At 28.7% G+C, this 22780-nt stretch overlaps 1 protein-coding gene across 1 annotated transcript; it reads left to right on the top strand.

Moving 5' to 3' along the window:
- Positions 1–317: 317 nt before the first annotated feature.
- LOC111637621 (tudor domain-containing protein 3-like) lies at positions 318–21871 on the top strand. The gene is made up of 10 exons (XM_023383151.1): positions 318–680; positions 785–849; positions 1969–2053; positions 4489–4554; positions 8267–8427; positions 13654–13798; positions 16421–16526; positions 17855–17991; positions 18632–18809; positions 21708–21871. Exons 1-10 carry the CDS (start codon positions 318–320, stop codon positions 21854–21856), a joined length of 1455 nt encoding a protein of 484 aa, XP_023238919.1. The 3' UTR covers positions 21857–21871.
- Positions 21872–22780: the final 909 nt, after the last annotated feature.

The raw sequence follows: 22780 nt of genomic DNA, 5'->3' as shown, positions 1-22780 counted from the left end.
GTTGAAAAAGGATTTGTCTGGTGGAAGTGTCTCTCCTAGTTAAGAAGGCCACTCAATGCCAGAGTCACTGCACAGACAATTGTAAACCGATTGCTTGATGCTGGGCTGAGATCTCGGACCCTCATGCAATGTGTTCCCTTAATCAGATTTCATCGCCAACAATGGCTAACATGGTGTGCTGCTAGATGTAATTGGACACATGAATAGTATACAGTTGTGTTTAGTGATGAATCCTGATTCTGTTTAGGCCAATGTGATAGTCAGCAACATGTCCGCCAGCATGCTGGAGAAAGAGCCCACCCTGCTGTGATTTCGGAATGCCACTCAGGTCCAACTTTTGGTATCATGGTTTGGGGGCAATCAGTTACGACAGCAGGATCGAGTTGATAGTTGTTGAAGGCACAATGACCGCACGCCAGTATGTGGACAGGGTGATCCATCCAGTAGTCATACCTTTCATGAACACCACTCAAAATGGTATCTTCCAACAAAATAATGCCCATCCTCATTCTGCTGCCATCACAAGACAGGCCTTGCAAAGTGTTGCAATCATGGATTGGCCCACCTGGTCTCCAGATTTATTCCCTATAGAGCATGTCTGGGATGCCATGGGTAGACTGATTATGTGTCATAGCCATCCAGCGTGCATTGTACAACAACTGATTGCACAAGTTGTGCAGGTATGAAGAGATATACCCCAACAAGACGTTCAAGCACTTATTGATTCAATACCTGCAATGATCCAAGAGAGTATCCATGCTCAAGATGGGCATTCCTCTTACAGAAACATGTACCAAATAGCAATAAAACTTTGTGCAATTCATTTCATTTTGTGTTCATTTCTTCTGGGTATGCCTCTGTACATGTTTACTAAGTTTTGTTGAATTTCTATCAGTTCCATCTGGGGGTAAGACTTTCAATTTCCGCCAGTGTATTTTCTTCATTTATGTTCAGAATTTTAAAAAAATATTTTTTATACTAATCATATACATGAGGTGTAATCAGAATGTATCATTTAAAATTTCATTCTTATTATTAAATGCATTTATTTAACTTTTTAAATGCAAAGTTGGCCAAATTTGACTTAATCTGTTCAAAACGAAATCAGCTGATGGGAAAGTTGTTTGACTGGTTTTGTTATACAAGTTCCCCTCTTGCCTGTTGATAAAAGCAATTTAGTCCCCAGGTACATTGAAAAAAGAAATTTCTAGAGCTTAGAGTTACCTTGCTTTGTGTCATGCCCTCAAGTCTTGCAACTCAAATTTCATCCACTTCTAATTAAGATAGAAGACTGAAACTTTAAAGTCATTTCTAAGTTTGATGACAATGTATTTTAATAATGTTTCAGGGTATCTTTCCCCATTCTGAAACCCAATAAACACACTTGATTAAATTGTACATTTGGTTGTGTGAGTAAATGTATTGTAGTGTTGTATATGGTGGGGGTATGACCACCCTCCACCCCAATCTCAAAATGATAGTATTTGCATAGTATATTCAATGTCAGCAACATTAAATACCTACCTTGTATGTTAAATTGATCCAATTTTACTGTGAATATTTTATGCAGACTTTAAATTAGATTTTGTTCAGACACTCATGTATAATATGTCTGGGATAGAAAGTATAACATGTGGCTTCACATAATTAACCAAATACTGATTATTTGGTTAATTATGTTATTTCTGGTTTTGAAAGTATTTCAAGAACAACAATTTTGTTTATCTGTTAACTGATATTATATTTAACAATCTGTTATTTTATTTGACAAAGGACTTAATGAGTTGTTTTTATTCAAGTAACAAAACTGGAAGACAAGACATGAATACACTATAATATTTAGAAATATTTTATATTATTTGGGTTGTATATAACATTATTCTTTCTCTATTAATTTAAAATAATTATTTTAAATATTTATATAACTTAATTTTACAAAGAACTAAATAAATTGATTTTTTAAAATAGGAATTTAACATCGGAAGGAATTGATGAATGTAGTGAAGGTTTAGAAAATATTACTGTCAATGCAATTATTCAGAAAGCTTTAGATGTAAGTATGCAAAAAGTATATTTTTTATTATTTAATTTATTACAGCTTTGTTTATGTTTAGTTTTATTAAAATTTATTTTATACTGTAATTTAATAAATTTATATATGTTTCCCAGATTAACAATATAGCTGATATTAATCTACATGTGTGAAGGCAACTAGTTTCATGTTCATTACAAAGTAGAATGTAATATACATAGAACCTATATTAGAAAAATATATGTTAATATTTATATTGTTTAATCTGTTTGAAATTTCCAATATTTTTGCAAGAAATGAGAGATTATAAAAAAAAAGCACACAGCATTCATTATATGATATAATTGAATTTTTGAAGTTTTTATTCTGTTATATTTTATTGCTTACTGCTGTCATACATTCACTGCTTAGCTATGGTGGCAGAGCCAGATAACTGAGAGAATAACAAGCATGGACCGTATAACCATTTTGTTCAATATAGTATACTGAATACACAAAATATAAAGAAAACCAACATATTTATTTACCAATACACAAACATGATTGCTTCAGCAAGCTCGTAATTGCTTTTCTTAGAAACGTCATTGCAGGTACTTACACAAAAAGTGCTCCAATATCCAAAGTTGCAAAATGTTGTTGAATTTTTTATTTCACTGATTTCCTAAAAGTTTTATTACTGTCAAATACAAAAATCAGATTGGACCAATTTTGGCATTTTTATTTACACTTATTTTAATTTTTTATACATAGTAAGTTCATCTACAATCTATGATATTTTTATTTTATATAAATACAGGTAGCTGTCGATTTACTCCGCAGTTCCATTCCTACAAAAGCGGGCGGAAATCGAATTGGCGTAAAATGAATCCATATTTACAGTGAGGTATAGGGTTAGGTTCTACATAAGTGAAAAATAAGCAAATAATTTTGTTTATTAATACAATATAATACAAAATACATATAAATTTAAGTTTTAAAATATATTTTATCATAAAATAAAGTGAACTGTTTTTATTAAAAAATTTTAGTTTCTGATCTCTTACATTTTCGGAAAAAAGTATCCATTTTTAATTGTTTACATTTTTGTTTTCTTTCATTAAGAATTTCAGAATATGGTTGAATGGATGCGATGATGCTCCCTTTTACATTTGCACTTCACTCCCAATCATTGTCTAACTCACAAAGTTTATCCGTCAAACTTTCCATAGTTGAAAGGATATGTTAACCCGATGTAGAGCTACAGACGAGCAGAGACACTGATTAATAGACCACCAGTCGCCTTAGTGCATATATAAGGTCAGTTTGAGCAGGAAAATTGAAGGTGGCTAAGGAGTGATATTGTCTGACTGACAAGAAGTAGATATTGTCTGGCTAATAAAAAGTATTGTCTGGCCAACGAGAAGTAGATTTGTTTTACTAATGATAGTTTGTGATCGCCGGAAGTGTTACTGCGTCATAAGGTGTTTTCCTGAATGAACTGATACGGGATACATTCATTGGCGCTATGGATTCGGATGCCATTTATTGGACTATTAACTTTAATAACTTGACTCGTGGATACCTAAACGTTTAGTATTTTAATATTAGTTTAATGCAAATGTATACATACCCAATAATAATAAACAGAAAAAATAAATATATTCAATAAAAATCTTTGTTTTAACGAATGTACAATGTCGCAGCTCGGTAAATACGTCAACACTGAAATGAATATCACTCTAGCATAAGAAAAATCGAAGAATTACACCGCAAAATGGCGAATTGTGCAGTGGCATTATTGTGAATCAGTGTAAATTGAGCCAGCGTAAATCGAGGGCTACCTGTAATTACATTTTAGCTCATTTGTGGCACAGTTGCGGTGCACAGGCTGGATGAACTGACCTCAAGGGCCGGATCTGGCCTGCGGACTGTAGTTTGGTGATCACTGATCTAACACATTGGCTCCATTCTTGTTATAGGAAATTCTATGAATTTTTTACACGCAACTTTATGAATTAAATAACATTTAATATAGAAACTATTAATAAATATTCTTTTAGTTATATCAATAATGACTGATAATATAACTTGTAGTTATTGCTGATTATAAAGGTATACATATAGGAGAAACATTTGAGGCTGTTGTTATATAAAGGAAAACTATTGCAATAATTGAAATTTTGTTATTTTTATTAAAAAACTGTGCGAAGTTTATTTTTAAATATTTATATATAGGGTTAAATAAATAATTAAAAAGAATTATATACTAAAAATGCAAATAATAATGTAATAACCTTGGAAAATTTGTTCTAATTTTTGAAATTTGTAAGTTCTTGTTTTATAAGACCAAAAAATTATTTTCAAATTTAACTTTTTATTCAATTTTAATAATTGTTTAAACTTGTTTGTAAAAAAATTAAAACTGTAATGAATTTATTACAATAAATTATTAAATACATTAAATTATTACTTTTTAGAGTGATTTACGAGAAATTGGTGCAAAATTCCTACCTGAAGATATCAACAGAGGAAGAATTGAATCAGTGAGTAAATGTATACACATTTTTTTTATATGTAATATTATCATCTCATGGAACTATTTAGAAGGTTTTGTTTAGAACCAAACAGTTGATTTTTTTCTGTTTTAATTATTACAGCAAATAGAAGCTGACTGATCAACACTTGAACTCAAGTGGTTGGATATTATTAACACTAAAATATTTTTTATCTAATTTTTTGAGATTATTTTAGTATTTATTATTATTAGGTGTATCTGTGCAAATACAGTAGAGTGCCGTTTATCCGAATCAATTGGGGACTGGGGTTGTTCAGATAACTGATTACATATGAAAAAATATATTAACCTATCCCATGTTGAAATTTTTCTCTGTTGCATGTCGCTTTGCATTGAATTTTTGTCAGTGTTAAGCCTAACGAAAATTTTTATAATAATAATTGTGGCTATTGTATCGCTAAAAATTATTTCTTTATTTTATACAAACAAAATAAATACGTTGAAAGATATAAAAACAAAAAAATTATACTTTAGAAGTTAATCTAGTATCAAAAATGTCCAATTCAGCACAATACACAGTACTCAGAAAAACACTACACAAAAGTGCCAGTGCTGCCGGCTAAAACACACCACACCAACAAAAAAAATATTAGAGCAGCCCAAGACTTAGCCAAAGGTTGCAGCACCACAGCACTAGCGGAAATTTAAATTCTCTGACTGGAATGCTTTCGGTTAACTGATGTTTTGGTTGGCTGGCTTTCAGATAAATGATGTAATTTGCATGTGTATAAAACAAAAGTAAATAATGCAATATATGGGTGATCTATCATGGGAGGACTTTTAAAAGAAACTGGTCCCTATTTAGGTGTTGGACCCATGAAGAAAACTCCATATGGCCAGCCTGTCAATCATGCATGAATGCACAACCAATTATCACTATTCACTAGTTTTATTTATTCTCTATCTTTCTTTTTGTTGTTGTTGTTCAGTATCAATAGTTAATGATCACTTCCCAGATTGTCATAGATTGCCCAGATCTCTTTCACTATTGTCATAACAGAATTAATAATTAATTTGAAAATACAGTACTCATTCATTTTTGTTTAAAAACACGCGAATGATTTTACATTAAAGAACACACATTCTTTTGAAACAAAGCATTCAATGTAGAAAGTATCAGTGTTGCAAAGTCATTAGGGAGAATTATGAATTTTTTCATAACATTTAACTTAAAATTATTAAAATTTTTTTGTTATAAAAACTTAAAACACATTAAAATGTTTTTGTTGTGGCTATGAATTCATTAATAAAAACATTTTCACACTGGCATTAAAAGTAAACTGTAAACTTTTAAAAAATATGTTATTGTGAAAAGATGGTGTAATTGAAGTTGACTGTGCTGCCTCTAGTGGAGAACAAGAGAAGTGAATGATGTTGTTTTTTACAGAAAACATTTTTTTGAGAATGAATTAATAAAAAGTAAAGGTCAAGATCAGAATCCTAAGCCATATACTTCATAGAAATGTATAAATTGTAAAAATCTGTACAGTAGTTTATTGGATCCAAGTACAGACATTTAGTGTATTGATATATGTATGATTATTATATATTTAATATTATTTAATAAATAAAAGAGAATAGAAGTAAAACAATAAAAGAAAAACTGTAGGTGTTAAGCAGTCATTTCTGTTCTCAAAATGTACAGTTTAGGAGGTCCTCTTTTTATTAATAACAATCCATTCTTTCCATTTATTTTATTTCACTTATTTTATATTACATATACTGGTCAGATGACTAAGTGAGTAAAAGTGTCAGCAACTCTGGCTACATGGATTTAAGTGTGGGACAGGAAACTCAAAAAATTTTTATGGATAATCTTTCCTGGATATGTTAGGCCTTATCATTCATTGCTTAGCTATCTTTACTGTGGGCCCAGACTAACTCATGATTTAAAATCACAGACAGGACACTGTGTACCTTCTGCTCAGGGCTTGGGAACGTGGACATAAACTTTGCTATAATGTGGTGCATGTTCAATTTTTACATCAAGATCACTTGCACTGTTCCATACAACACATTGACCTTGGTGACAATTTCTTGATGGTTATCTGATAATTCACATGCATAAGTTATCAAATATTCTCAACAGTTTTGGGGTTGTGAATGTGGAGGGTTAACCTGCCTTTTCGTCATCCTTCAGTGATCCTTTTAAAGCATACCTTCATTGCTTCATTGCCATAGGCTTCCCAAAGCATTTCAAGATATCTTGCTGGTTTTTTCAAATTCACTCAGAATTTGATAGTAGCTCTTCACTTTAATGTCAAGTTCATGATGGGTTTGCAAAGGCATTGTTGAAAAATTTATATAACACAATCTCTAACCAATGTAGCATGTTGCCACTTTGTTTACTGATTCATGAACATGTGCCTCTCTAGCTTCACTCTTATGACTGTGTGGTGTCCTCTTGCATTGCTACAGATTCAGTCTCAGAACTGTTTGATTGCACCACATATATGATATATGTATAGTTTCAAATTATTATATATTGTACATATAAACTAAATAATCTGCAAGATTTTTTTTACTCTTTCCACTATGTAGATATTAAGAGGGCCTTTTCAGTTCTATTGTGGGTTTAACCAGGCCCACGGTGAATGGCTGCGTGATGTGGACAGAGTTCAACATATCCAGGACATACCATCTCCAAAAAATTCCTGGGGTTTATCAACCTGTCTGGATTCAGTTATGGGTGTCCTAGAGTGGTATACTAATACCTTACTGCCTCACCATCCAGCCAGCTGATAAACTATAAAATTACCAAGTTTATTAATTTAAGTGCCTTGAGGATTACTATATAATAAAACTGTATTCAGTTTTATTGAACTCTTTAAGCTCTGAAAATTTCTTCTTTCTCTGTACTTGGAGACAAAATTGTTTTTATTCCCCAAGCTACAAGTAGAAGTTGTATAGCAAAACAAGTCACAACTTTCCCTTTGACCAATTTCGCTCAAATGGATTAAGCTGATTTTGGCCAGTTTCGTGTTTAAAGAATTAAGCAAGATAATTTTCACAAAAAGTAATTAATTGTTGTAGATGATAACAGTAAGTGAATGACTATTTAGCTAATTTAATAGTATCTATGAAACCATGATCAAAAGATGTTTTATAGATATTGAACAGCAAAGGAACAAAGTTGAAACAAGCTAATGAACATATCATAGAAATATTCTACCATGAATGAACAGACTGGCATAAAAATAACAGGCTATACCCATTTATAATGATTTGTATTCATAGAACATTCTAGAAGTAGTTTAAAATAATTACTACAAAAATTTTATCCCATTTGCTTTCAAAAATCTTAATAACAGATTGGAAATCCTGGATCACAGAGCATTTGACAATTTTTGTTTTTCATTATCAGGTGATTTTACTTGACAACAATTTGCAACTTTGGTTGTTTAGTCCTGAACGATTTCATTTTCTTTCTAGGAAATAAAGGTTACTAATGTTTGTATTTTGTTTCTCAAGCTGATTTCAGCTATTTATTCTTTTGCATAAAGGAACATATGTGATTAGGATTTAAGAATTACAGCTGATAGAAAATTATTATAAATTTATTTTTTAATTTAATATATAGTAGTATTTAAACCAGAAAATTTTATAATAGACATTGTTCTCTTAATTATAGAATTTAATTAATTGTTATTTTATTTAAAATTAATATTGATGTATTTTAGATAACTGGACCAGCAGTTCTTCAGATTCAGAAAATACGTAATGTTAGTTCACCAAAAGTAAACAGTGGTTATAGCAATGCTCCTGACTTGCTTAGAGTTCAACTAACAGATGGTCACACCACTTGTAATGCTATACAATGGGGTAACTGGAAATCAATAAGGTACTTGAGTGTTTTTTGATATATGTAGTCGATTCTGCTTAATTGGGACATGTTGGAACTAATCCATTTTGGCCAAATTAAGCAGCTGCCCCAATTAAATGAACTAATAATAAATTCTAAAATAAAATATGTAATACATAGTTAAATAAATAAGTAGGTAAAAATAATAATTAGGTACTTATTTTAATGCTTTATTAAACCAAAATACAGAAAATATTTGTATTATAAATTTGCCAGACACACAATGATACATAACTGATTTACATCACACTAGTGTTGCTAAATACAGTATTAGTAGTGACGTACACAAGGGTTGACCATTCAATTCATTCCTGATCAAATGATTTTTCTTTTCTCTCTTTTTAGTTAGAACATGTTCTAACTAAAAAGGGAGAAAGGAAAGGGTTCATCCAAAAGTCACCTGATGGTCTTCCTTTGAGCACAGTTTACTTGGAGATGGGCCACTTTGGCACAAGCATCCATAGAATCTGCCAGCTCTGGTTGCTGGTCCCAATAATTGGATGGCTGCTGTTTGAATCTAGACATAACTATGCACACAATGCTTTCCAATGAAACTCTAGCTGTCTTTCAACTCAGTCGAGAGACCTTGAAAAATTGTCCGGGGATCTTTGTCCCTTTGCTTTTAAAGGGATTATCTGGTCCAATACAGAGCAGAGTCAATAGCTCGCATTCTGGTCCATCTCAGATGGTATCCCATGTGATACGTCCCGCTATGGTGACCCCCTCCAGAAAAACTGAACTGCCTGAGCGAAAGACAAAATCGCTTTGTCTCTGCCAATCATTAGGCCTACATGATAATAGGGTATTTATGTCTACAAATTTTTGGAAGATCCTTAAAATATATCAAAACTTAATAAATTCCTTTTCTGCTACTGTCCCAATTAAGCATTTAAATTATTAGTTTGGTTTATTTTTATTTTAATTTATTAGTTTGGTTTCCGTTCTTTGGTGTTGTAAAGTACTGTATTATTTTTCCGACTTTCCAACGATTATCGACACTACTGTGTGCCGGAAATAGCCGTTCCCTAACGGGTACTTTACGCGGATTCGCGTTAGTGTGCCAGGCCTGGATTTTAAGCGTGCACCGAATTAAATAATGACAAAGTTTGTCAATAACAAAATTAAATATTTAATTAAACTTCTAGTAATAAACTATATACAGTATTTAGTAAAAATCAAACAATAATTTATTCAATGAAATTCAACAAGAATCAATCCGACAACTCAAATCAATCTATTTCTAACTTAATTCTATTCCCCTTTGGAATTCGACAAAATCAAAGAATTAACTTATAAACAATAATTCTTATAAATTAAAGATCCTAATCGTCACCTCAATATACTAGGAACCTATTTCCTCAACTCTCAAGACTTTCTATAATCGTCGATCCACAAATCGAATAACTTCAAAATCCTATCGGACACCTCTCTCGTTCACTGCTACGGAGCTCACCAAAGCTCGTTGCTATCAGGAATTCACCTCGTTCGTTTTCACTTGAGTTAGAGGCTTTATAGTGTGAGGTGACGTCACAATTCTGAATGAGCTCACTCTCCTCATTTACATACTTATCTGTAACATTAAATTTTTCTCGTTTATCTGGCAGATTATTTTCCGACAATACTTCGCTAACCTTTTACATTATTCTTTTTAACAATTATCGGGATGCTTTATTATTTTAAGGTTTAGCGATTCCTAACTGGGTTGTGGGGTCTTCCCCCCCCTTTTTCTCGGTGCGGACTTACTTTTTTCCGCTTGGGAAGCGCAAGTGTGCGCGAGTTTTTCTACGGCGCTTTTCTTTCGTCGGTGAGTTGGTTTTTCTTCTATTTTTAAGTTACTAAGGTGAATGGTGAGGAAACCTTCGTCTTAACTAAACATAAGCCCCAAACAAAATATAATGAAAGCAAAATAAAAGTAAAATAAAAATAAAGCTCAGACTTGGTTCCTTACAGTGTTTGGCCCAATGAAGCAGCTGCCCTGATTAACCAGTGGTCCAATTAAACAGAATTGACTACATAAATTTATAACATTCATAATGTATAAATAATTGATATAATAATGTAATTTTTTTGTTTTTAAATATGAACTGTATATCTTCAATAGATTTTTAATGATTAAAATAATTATGCAACTTATAAATATGAAACTTTTTTAGGTGGCAAGTCCAATTTTTTTTCTTTTGAGATATTTAAGGCTTTGCATCTCAACCAATTTAAAAATATTGTTAAATACTTAATATGCTTGAATTATGTTTTTAAATTGTACACATATGCAATTTTATTATGTGATCATTTTTATAAGTATTGCTTGAGTAAAATAATTTTGTTGACCTCACGTGCAGGGTTAGAAATTAAGAATATCTGCTAGTTGTCCAGTGGACAATCAGCTGTAGACTTTTGGATGTCTTGCAATGAAACCAATTGTTTAAAATGTAAAAAAAAAAAAAACTTAACAAACTGCTCATTGCTAAATTCAGCAGTGCAACAACAGTACTGAAGCAAAATCTGCTTGCATCCAAATAGTAAATTTACAACAACAAATGCTACAACGATGACAAAACAACATAGCATCTGTACAGTTGACTGTAATTTCTCTGTTCGACAAGTTATTTAATGTTAATGGATGTAAGTGTACTCTCTTGCTAGTGTTCTTTGACAAAATGACATTTAACTAAATTTGAGTTAGAGAAGTTTTACTGTACTTTTGCATTCTAGTTACGTCTGTAACTCAAATATTTCTTTAACATGAAGAAAATGAAGCACAATGTAGGTCTCAATGGAATAGCATATGAATTTAGTGTCTTCAACTTGAATTTCCTTAATTCAATTTTCTCCAAATCAAAGTTTTTCATGGTCCCCTGACATTGATTTATGTTACTTTCAACTTTCATTACTCAAATTTTAATATTTATTCTATCCAAAGTGATCCTAATTATATGATTTACATAAAATTTTCAGACAGTTAGTTGTATCTACTGTCCAACACCTGTTTGCTGACAATGTTCCAGTCTAAAGCAAGAGAACATCTCATTTTATCTCAACAAGATGTATCTGCAAAACTACTTGATTCCATTAGTTACATTGAACATTTTGATGAAAGATGTTATACAGGTTGTTTAAAACAAAAAACTATCAAAGATTTTTTATATAATGCAAGAGGGGTAAAAATAGAAAAATCTATTCATAATCAGCATTTTTTACTCTATTGTTCACTAACTCTAATCATCTGTAACTTAGTTTTTTCTGTCCTTTTGAGCTTAGAGTTAGAGAAGTTCTACTGTATTTTAATAATCAATTAAGCTCAACAAGCGTTTAAATTCTTATGTATTTATTTTATTATTGTTTAACAGATTAAAAAGTAACATTATAACATTTATTACACAGTGATCTTATTAGCAATGATTTTACTTTAAGCTTTCTGCAGCTGCTGCAGCACTGCTGAATTTAGAAACATCTTAAAATTAAAATTCTTAAAAGTAATGATTCAAAAACATTAAAAAAAAACTAAAATTTTATATAGTATTAAATTAAAATTATATTAAAAGCACATACTAAAATTATTTTTAATTGATTCACAAATCTAAGTACTAATTGGATATTGAATAATATTTATTATATAAAATGAAAGTATAAACAGCTGTTTTTTTTCACTTTGTAATCCTCTTATAGCAGAAAAAGTTTTTACTAATGTTTTCAAATCTATAACAATTAGAAAATTAAATATCCAGTCTTTTTGTAATCAAATAAGTAATTATATATATATATATATTTTTTTTTTAATTCCACATTATTATTATTGTGTTGGGTTTAGTGGGTAATACTCGGTTTAAACCGGTGGCTGTGTACTATGCCGGACCAGAGTCAAGGCATAGCAACCAAAACAAATTAAATAAGTGTGTCAGTGTCAGTATCCAGGAATTTCCTAACAATATGACATGTATTCAATATAGTGGCCTTCTGTTGTGTGATGTATGTATTTCTATTCAATTGTAATGTTCCCAGGCTTTTGTGTAGTGTGTGTGGTATCACCCCTGTACAGGAGAGAACAACAGGTACAATAAGCACCCTATCCATCCTCCACAGATGCCTTATTTCCTGGGCGAGTTCTGTGTACTTGCTAATTTTTTCTGTGCATGTGTTTTGTACATTGTGAGTGTTTGGAATGGCTATATCTATAATGTATGTGATTTTATTGTGTTTGTCAATGAGTGTGATGTCTGGTCTGTTGTGGTAAATTGTTTTATCTGTGATTATGGCTCTGTCATAGTACATTTTGTGCNAATTATATATACAGTACCTAATTTATATATAATTAATATATAATTATATGTACAGTACCTAATTTATATATAATACTGTATAGATGATAGTAAACTCAATTTACCCGCCTAAACTCTCCGTAGTGTGGCGCTGGACGGCGGAAAGTAGTTCGGCTGACTGATGACGTTTTACTGAATTATAGGAGTTTTTTTTACCATGTTTGTACGGATACCGTCACAATTTTTTCGCCGTCATATAGGAATCCGAACTATAGGAACCCGTGTTATAGGGGTTCGACTGTATATTAATTATATAAAATATCTTTGAAAATGGAATTACTAGTTCAGAATATTTTCAATGCTTAATAGAACATATTTTATCCATGGTCATGGAATATCAGACTAGGTTAAATAATAATTTAGCATTGAAAATAGCATCAAGCCAATTGAGTGCAAATTAGAAAGTAGGAATTGGTTATGAAATTTAAAAAACAAGCTAAAATTCAAAATTAAAATGGGAACAGATAATTTGTAAAATCAAAACCATTCATATATTCCTAGTATATTAAAAACATAAATTAGAATTAAACAAAAAAAAAATATATAAATTTACTTTTTATGTAATATGAATATAATTTTAATAGATAACTGTATTTTATACATACAGAAATAAAGAACTGAGTGTTGCTTTTTCATTAGCATCTGATAGATGAAATCTTTTGAATGCCATTAAGTCATTTTACTTAACTGATCAATATTTTCTGTTCCCAAGTTATTGAGCTTCTACTGTATTTGAATTATTGTATATTATTCCAAATTGTTTTATCAACTAATAAATCTTAATGCCTTTTGGTTAGTGAATATTAAGTAACATACATTAATTTATTTTCATAAATATAAGTGATTATATTGGAGTTACTTTATACTAAAAAAATATTTGACTTTTCAGCCAAGACATACCTCCAGGTACAAAATTATACTTAAAACCAGGAAAAGTTAAAATTCAAAATTCCTTCTTAATTCTTAGTGAAAATCACTTCACTGTTTTGGGAGGAGATGTGAGTGCTTTAATAGAAAAATGGGAGCTTAATAAAGTAAGTTAAAGAAATTTTTATTTTTTGATTTTTTTTGGAAGTATGATTTTGAAATATTTTTAAAATTTAAGATGCATTTAAACTAACAAGAAAATTCTTACCAGTTGCTATCTGACACTACTGTTACTAGTGTTAGACTTAATATACTAATGTAAACAACTTTGTAAGTTGACTCACCAGCACTTCCAGAAATCCTTACACTACACCGGTGCTTGTTTGTCTAAACAGGCATAACTGAAGTTGTGCAATTTCTTAAAATACTTCTAGTTTGCTTTGATATTTAGCAAGTTAAAGTTTGTGTTTAACATGTTGGAAAGAAAGAAGATATGGAGTGATACAAAAATGAAAATTTTAATATCTATATGAAGAGAACCTGCTATTATGGAATATGCATTCTACAAGTTATGGAAATCAAAATAAGAAATGAAAAAGATTAAAATTAATTGCAACAAAACTTAATACTGATAGCAACAAAATTACACATTCTAAGGAGCCAGTTTATACAGGAAATGAAAATAAATAAAAGTGATTCTGGGATAGATGAAGTTTTTATATCAACTTGGCTGTATTTTTCTATAACCATGGACATCTGAAGAAAGTTTTAAATTGTGCATCTTCAATTTTTATCTCATTGACCATATTATTATAAACCCTATAAACTTTTCTTCTTAATATCCATTCCTTACCCAACACATGATTTCTCCCTTTTTTTTTTATTTATTATAATTGTCACTTAGAATTCACAATGTTGCTGCAATGCAAACATACTTCACTAGTACCCTGTTGGGTAAAATAGTAAAAAAAAAAAGGGCTCAATACTTGACAAATAATACTGTTGCAAGTCTAAGTTGCTTAGAGTATAAACAGTTTTTCAAGAACTGAAGAACTTGAAGAAGGCAGAAGTCATACAATGCTTTTGACAGATAATTGCATCAATTATTGGAAATAACTTGCCAGTCTATCTGCACCCTTAAGATAATATAATATTTTTATTGTTAAAAAATTTTCTATTTATATTAACATATGTTAGCAATATAATTATTGAAGTATTGATTTAAAGATTTTCAAATTGCTTTCAACAAAATATAAGTGTTAAAATAACATTCTTTACAAAACAAAAGAAATAAATATTTTAAAATTTTTTGGAGAAATATTATTTATATAAAAATACAGAATAATTTGTTATTGTGTGGTGATAATTTTTTTCACACAAAAAAATGATATAAAAGATAATGATTAGTTCTTGTAAAATATTTATACAAAGTCAATCATGTTTTGAGACTGAAATTTTAAAATTTTATTTTTAATCATGCAAACTTAATAACATGAAAACTTAATAAAATCTTAAACTATTTTCTAGTAATTGAATATCCTTTGTAAAATACATTCAGTTCTAATTGAAACAGCTACTGAAGTCATCAAATGTGACATCTTTCAAAATTTGTTTTATGTTCATTTTGATTTCCTCCAATGTTCAGAAAGCTTCCCTTCTGGTAATGTTTTTTAATTTTAGAAAAAGTTATCTATGATGATACAAGTCAAAAAATAATTTTCTTTGATCTGTTCATAAAATTTTTTGCACAAGATCAATTTGTTGTTTGTTTCAAATCATTTTTAATACTTAAAAAGTTTATACACATACAAAGTTACAAGGTTTCTTCAACAGAAGGAAATAATCACTAAGTTGTATTATGTAGATAAAGGGTGCTGAAATTCTTTTCTCTGTAAGCCTTACACGAGTCTGAGAATATCAATATAGCACTTCTAACATTCAAATTGCATACTTTAAAAACTTGTTAAAATACCACTCCCATATCTATAATGTTAAACAATTTTAAACATTTACTATTTCACACTATTACTGTAAATTGTTATACAGCTATTTTACACAATTAAAATAACTTTTTCTTGCTTTAAAAGTTATTTTAATTGTGTAAAATAGCTGTATAACAATTTACAGTAATAGTGTGAAATAGTACTGTAAATGTTTAAAATTGTTTAACATTATAGATATGGGAGTGGTATTTTAACAAGTTTTTAAAGTATGCAATTTGGATGTATTTGAATTTAAAATTGTAAAAACTATTTTTTAACTTAATTAGAACTGAAGGGGGAATGAAAATATACATTGCTTTGAAATGCATTTGTAACAGTAAATTAGATGAATAAAGTCATTGTCATTGTAAATATTTGAATGAAATTCGCAGAATTACATGTAAGACTTAGATATTCTTTCTTTTCTCTATAAGTTATATATATCTAGTAAAACATATCAAACATCAAATCAAGAAGTTCTTTTTCTTTTAATTCAAAACATTTTCAAGAATTCCACTTCTTATCCTCATTCATCTCAAACATTCTAATAAAACTACAAGAAAGCTTAAAAAATTTTTTTGTTCAAAATTTGGTCAAAAAGTTTCTTTCTGCATCATGAATTCATAGTTGGTACAACATTATTATTAATCTAACTTGGAGAAATAAAAAGTAGTCTCAAAACTTAATTGTTCAACCTTGTGTTATTTTTTTAAAAACAGAATTATGTTAAGAATATTGAATTAATATCATATATTTTACAAAATTTATAACTTATTGATTATCAGTATATAATTATTTATGAAATAGAGTCTTGCTTGCCATATACGTGCTACAACTGGATCAGATGGTGGTCCACCTCCTTGGATTCCATTTGGACAACACATTGATACTAATTCATTGAAAAATATCAGAGGTAACAACAATAACATTTATATTATTAAAATATAATATTATCATTACATTATATTAAAAATTATATTATTAATTTTTTCAATATTTATGAAATGATTTTAAAATATTCAATATGCTGTTGGATAATTTAAACAAATGTTTTCTCATATCATTATATCATCATTACATTGCTGTTTTAGAAGAATAGTAACATAAATGCTGAATTAATAATAATAATTAATTCAGCATTTATGTCATTATTCTTTTATAACAGCAGTATAATTTTTAATTTATGAGTTTTGAATTCCATAATGAGATATGTATCTTGGTAAACAAGAGTTACTTTATGACACTTTTCATGTTTTTTTTTTAATGTTAATTACCAGATTATTGGATCAAATATGTCATTAGTTGTTATTTTAGGAATTTAGGCTTTAACATTCTCCTTTTTTACATGTAGAGTTCTTAATTATTATTTTATTGTTTTAAACAATATTGCGAAAAATGTTTGTTACAATTTTACCCTGTCATTTGGGGGTAACTTTGTGCCAGCATGTTTTCTGCATAAATCTATAGGGAACTTCATGTCACAATGTTACTCTGCAGCAATTGTTAGTAAGAAAGGAAAAGAACAAAAAAAAATCATTCATTAGAAATACTAACTTTTATTAATTATCACAAAACAATTTTTAATCCTTCAATAAACACTAAATAATATTTAGTGTTTATTGAAAGGATTAAGTGAAGGATTAAAATTAGTGTTTAATGTTTAATTTTAGTGTTAGTTTAATGTTTCTGGTAATAAAAAAGAATATTTTCAAAGATAAGATTTTCAAATAAAGTTATAAATTAGCATTTTGAGTATTGTAAACTACAAATATACTATAATTTAAGTTTAGATGTTTTAAGTTTAACCTGGTATTTCACAAGGAATGTAGGAATACTTACAAAGATTTCAAATATAATTTACAGAATTCCTATATTTAAACAAAAAGTACACTAATCCTAATTTCAAAATTAAAAAAAATTCTAAATGAATATTATAACAAAAACTCCATAAATCCAATTTTTGATTAAAGCCAGACAATCTGTTGAATTATCAGGTTGTAATAAGGCTAAGTTATAATGCTACAATATTCACATAACATAGCTGAAAGAACACAGGCCAATCAAAAATGAAGTTTCCATTGTTGATTGGATTAATATTTATTTTTGATTTTCAACACTTCACTGTACTTCAGATTATTATTCAAATTGCATTTATAGTTTTCTTGACATTCAATATATCTTATAAAACTGATTTTTTTGGTTATATAATATATATATTGTATTTGTAATTTGGAATTGCAGGTAACTTTAAATCATTAGAACAAACTCAAAAAGAAGGTAAAGAAAATGAAGCTTTTGAACAGCAAAGAAAGGCTACTATAGCAGAAATAGCTCGAGCTAAAGAGGGAAAAAAGAAAATTTTTGGTGGAGGAAAACAGGTATTTGAGAATTTTCTAAAATAATATAAAGTTTATGAAATAAAATAAAAATATAATTCTAGATTAATTATTATATATTAATGACTTTTAGCACCATTATTATTAAATAATTTTATTGGATCAAGAACATCAAATTAATTAATACCTTTTTAAGAGAAATTGTTGTTATAATTTTATGTCAATATAAAGCATCATATAAACATAAAACAATAAAATATATTCTTAAAATTAAAAAAAGTTTCTATAATTCAAAACTGGAAAAGGTGATTCCCTGGGTATAAATGTTAGAAATAAACTCAAAGGGGTTAAAGGATTGGATTAAGCACTTTTTGGTATTTTCATTTTGTCATTAGATCAATAATGTTTAATGTTCTGACAATTCAAATAGAACAACTTTTATTTTATTTGAATTGTCAGTTATTGTATATTATGATATAATTATGAATGTTATTGTCAGATAACTTGTTTTACTCTGGTTCAAATTTTTAATCTTAAAATAATTTTAATTAATTCAAATCTAACTCAGAGATTTTCAGCAGATTTATTAATATTTGGTATCACTATAAAATATTTAGTGTTTGATATTTTCTCCTTTACTTAATGCAGTAGGTAATTAAAATATATATTATTTTTTTAATAGATTCCAGATGGTGATAGTAATATTTCAAATTCTTCAATTTCATACAACAATAAATCAATGAATTTAAACTTTAAAAATGGAATTTCTGAATCAGTTACTGTTCCTTCAATGCATCAGATTGCTACAAAAAGTCAAGCAAATAGCAAATGGGAAAATAAAACTGTTTCATCAAAACAAGGTTAGAATAATATGAATTTTATAAAATTATATGATTGCAATCAATTAGGTTTAACTATTAGACTTATATACAATAATACCCCGACTTACGCGAACCCGGAGTTACGCGATTTTCAAATCTCGTCGATTTGTCTTTTGTTTGAGCGCCATGCAACCCTTGATTACTCACTCCTCCCACACTATTGTTCAGCTTACATGTTCGGATGTGTCGCGCGGAATCCACACATAGCTACAATTTATTTTGTGTTATTTATTTCTGTGTTTGTTATATCTACGGAGACTCGAGAGACTCTACTATGTCATCCAAACGAAGTAGAACTAATTCTTCTGCATCAAACAAGAAAAGAAAAACTTTATCTTTGGAATGTAAAGTTAACATTGGGTATGTTCGTAAAGTCGAACGAGTTAAGCGAGAATGAAGTCATCGTTATTCCTATTTCGTTAGACTTTTCGAACGATTCGTTACTAACGCGTTTAACTCGTTTGACTTTACGAACGTACCCATTATTAAAGACTTCGATACAAAAATGAAAATTTGTGAATTGGCAAAGAAGTTTGATCTACCGGAATTGTCGGTCAGAACAATTATAAAAGGCAAAGAAAAAATTCTCGAAGCTGTGAAAAATGCTCAATCTTTAAATTCAAGCATCATTCGTAAACGTCACAGTATTATCGCTGAGATGGAAACAATGTTAAAATTATGGCGTAATAATCAAGTAAATGTGAAAAATTGTAAAATAATATAGGCCTAATTTGTTATACATATGTATTATCTAAGATTTTATTAAACATTTTTTTCTAAATTATTGTTTTCTTTAGTCTCTGGCCCCAATTAAAAATTATTTGTATGTATTTATATGCGAAATTATACCCCGACTTACGCGGTTACCGCTCGGTCCCACCTATCACGTAAGTTCGGGGTATTACTGTATATATATATATATATCTTTTTAAATATACTTAAAAATGGTATTAGTATGGAAAAGTTCATAATTCTGTTCAATATTTCAGCTAAACTATATTAATTCAGTTACAGTGCTTGTCAACATAAAATTAAACAAGATGAATATAAATCAAAATTAAATTAAACAATTAATATTGGAATTATATTTAAAAAAATAATAATTAGATAAGTTTTATAGTTATTAAAATTAAGCTATAATAAAACAAATAAGAAAGCATGCATAAATTTTTAATTAAAAGTGTATTTTTTAAAAATTTTATAAAAATTTTAAAAAAGCAGACCCAAATAAATTCTGATATATCAATAAAAACTAGTTTTTTTTAATAGTATCTAAGCATTTCTGTATTATCAGTAATAGTCTGCAACTTGTTAGATATATTTTTAACTAAATTTTTTAATAAATATACTGACAGTTTTTCCAAACTGCTAAATATTTCTTGTATCGAGTTTGTGAGAGTTATGACAGTTGATGGAACTTGACAATTAAATCACTTTCATAAATATCATGAGAATTTAAATCTGAACTTAGTTTTGCCACCAATACAGTATTTTAATTCAGTTATTTAACAACTATTCAGTGAGTAATTTAGATTTATTGTCAAGTTGAAAAAAAATTTCTCAATGTCATTTTTTTGCTGAGAGTTTAGTATTGCTTTCTGAAATGCTTTTATACATTCATGCATAGGTTTTCTATATAATAAATCAAGACCATTGCAAAGAAATATCTCCATGCCATTATCTATTGTTTGTGCTTAATTGTTCCATTAATAATTTCAAATTTAAATATATTTCTAATCTTTCTCCATGTAAATTATTCTCATTTGGAAGTTACCAGTTCAAATGTAAAGTTATTACTCTAAATCAGTGTTCCGCAACCTTTTTCTACTTGCGGCACACCATGACTCAACATGGCACACCAAAAAATTATTCTCCTCAAAAACGTATGATATACTTCTATTAATAGAATTACGTAATGCCACTAACCTATTATTATTGTTATTAAACAGACATCAACATCTGTGAGCAAGTTTTTTTTTACATATAATTTCTTAGAATACATAAAAATGCGTGTAATAAAAAATAAACAAACATTATCTTATTTCATCAGTGCTCTGGCAGAGAATGAAATGCAAGCATAAAAGACACATCAACTATGATAAAAATTTATAAATATATGATATAGAAATCTGAANTGATAAAAATATATAAATAAAACTTGAAATTAACAGAATATGTAAAAGTTCATGACACACCTTTCACCATGTGATGGCACACCAGATGCGGAACACTGCTCTAAATAATGGGTATGTTCGTAAAGTCAGATGAGTTAAACGCGTTAGTAACGAATCGTTCGAATAGTAGTAGTCTCGCCCAGTGCGCATGCTCTGCGGTGATGACGTTTCGGATGAAACTAACGAAGTTCACGAAGGAAAGAGTTAGTTTACTTCGTTAAGAAAATGGCGCCCGACGATATCGATGTTTCTAAATCTACTCGAGTGTTTAAATTGTGAATTAAAAGGTCAAATGATTGAAATAACTGTCCACCCGAAGCAATCTAAGAAAAATATTTTGGATAAGGCTGCACTAACAGCATTCCTATCTTTGATTTTAGAAACATCCATTTAGTTATAAATGAATCATTCGAAAAGTTTAACTAAATAAGAATAACGATGATGCCATTCTTGTTTAACTCGTTCGACTTTATGAACCCCAATGTCTCTTCAAAATGACACTTCCATGAATATGTTAAACTGTGTTATGTTGGTTAATTTTAAGGTAATTTATTAAACAGAAAATAAGAAAATTTATGAAATAAAGAAATTTTTCTTTATGAAAGAATAAAATATTTACTACAGAATATAAAATTAATTTAAATCAAAAATTTTTATATGATAGAATATAATAATCAATTTAATATTACTTTGAATTTTTTAGATCAGAATATTAAGAAACGAGAAAAGAATATACAGCAGTCTGATGGTATTGTACAGAGTCGACCTTCAGGTCAATCTACACTCTTTGACTTTCTTCAAACTCAAATTTCTCTTCCAGCAGGTATAACAACATTTTTAATTTGCTTTTGATTGCTTTTGTATAATTTAATTTAAATGAAATAATAAATATTACTAATAGATAATTCTCTAATTCATAAATCAGTGCAACAAGAATGATTGGTTGATATATAAATACCAGATGCAATAAGTTATTCATAAAATTTTCAAATGTATTTATTTAAAATACATTTTAATGCTTTCTGAGAGTATGTAAAACTATAAAATTGTTTATATTTAAAGTATGTTGTTAAAACCTAAAACTATACAGTGATATTTATATTATATTCAATTATAAAAAGGAGATAAGTCTCTCCCCTGTAACAGGGCTTGCCTTTACTGCAACAAACATTATTTAGTTATATTTAAAAACTAAAAAACTAGTAGAAAAAATTGTTTTCAAAGTTTATAGAATTTTAGAAAATTGATCTTAGATCAATGAATGCAACAAATACAGCATTAGATTAGAGAAATAATGTAACTGTTACAATTAATATGATTTTAATTAATATGTAGTATAATTGCTTTTTCCTTGATATATAATTTTATTGTAAATTACTTATTATTATTATCAGTTCTTTTCACAACAGTTGTCTTTAAATAAAGACATTTTTACTGTTCTTAGTTTTATTGGAGTATTTATTTAAATGTTACAGCAGAATCCAAATTATAGAAGGTAATGTGGATCAATGCTATCTCAGATAAATCAGAAGTCCTCAACTATTTCAGATTAAAAATTATCATTTTTAACCTTAGTGAATTTAATTGCATACAAGAACAATATTTTTTACATCATTTATTATAAAGTTAATATATATTAGTTTTAAGAATAAAAATGCGTATTATTGTATTTACATTTTAATATGAATGGTTTGTCTCTCATTGAAGTTAAATAATAACAGATAACAGAAACAAATAATTTTGTAATACATGTTAATGTTTTAAGCTTTCTTTAAA

The sequence above is a fragment of the Centruroides sculpturatus genome, unplaced genomic scaffold, assembly GCF_000671375.1.
Source record: "Centruroides sculpturatus isolate CEXI.00-Female unplaced genomic scaffold, Cexi_2.0 scaffold846, whole genome shotgun sequence".
Classification (NCBI taxonomy): domain Eukaryota; kingdom Metazoa; phylum Arthropoda; class Arachnida; order Scorpiones; family Buthidae; genus Centruroides; species Centruroides sculpturatus.
This window is presented reverse-complemented; position numbering and strand designations above follow the sequence as displayed.

What these genes read in the sequence shown, in the direction of transcription:
- LOC111637621 (XM_023383151.1), top strand. Translation starts at nt 318, where the DNA reads ATGCCACTCAGGTCCAACTTTTGGTATCATGGTTTGGGGGCAATCAGT. An exon ending in ACAGAGGAAGAATTGAATCA is followed by an intron (nt 4,555 to 8,266) that starts GTGAGTAAATGT and finishes GATGTATTTTAG; the next exon opens with ATAACTGGACCAGCAGTTCT. An exon ending in TTTTTGGTGGAGGAAAACAG is followed by an intron (nt 17,992 to 18,631) that starts GTATTTGAGAAT and finishes TTTTTTTAATAG; the next exon opens with ATTCCAGATGGTGATAGTAA.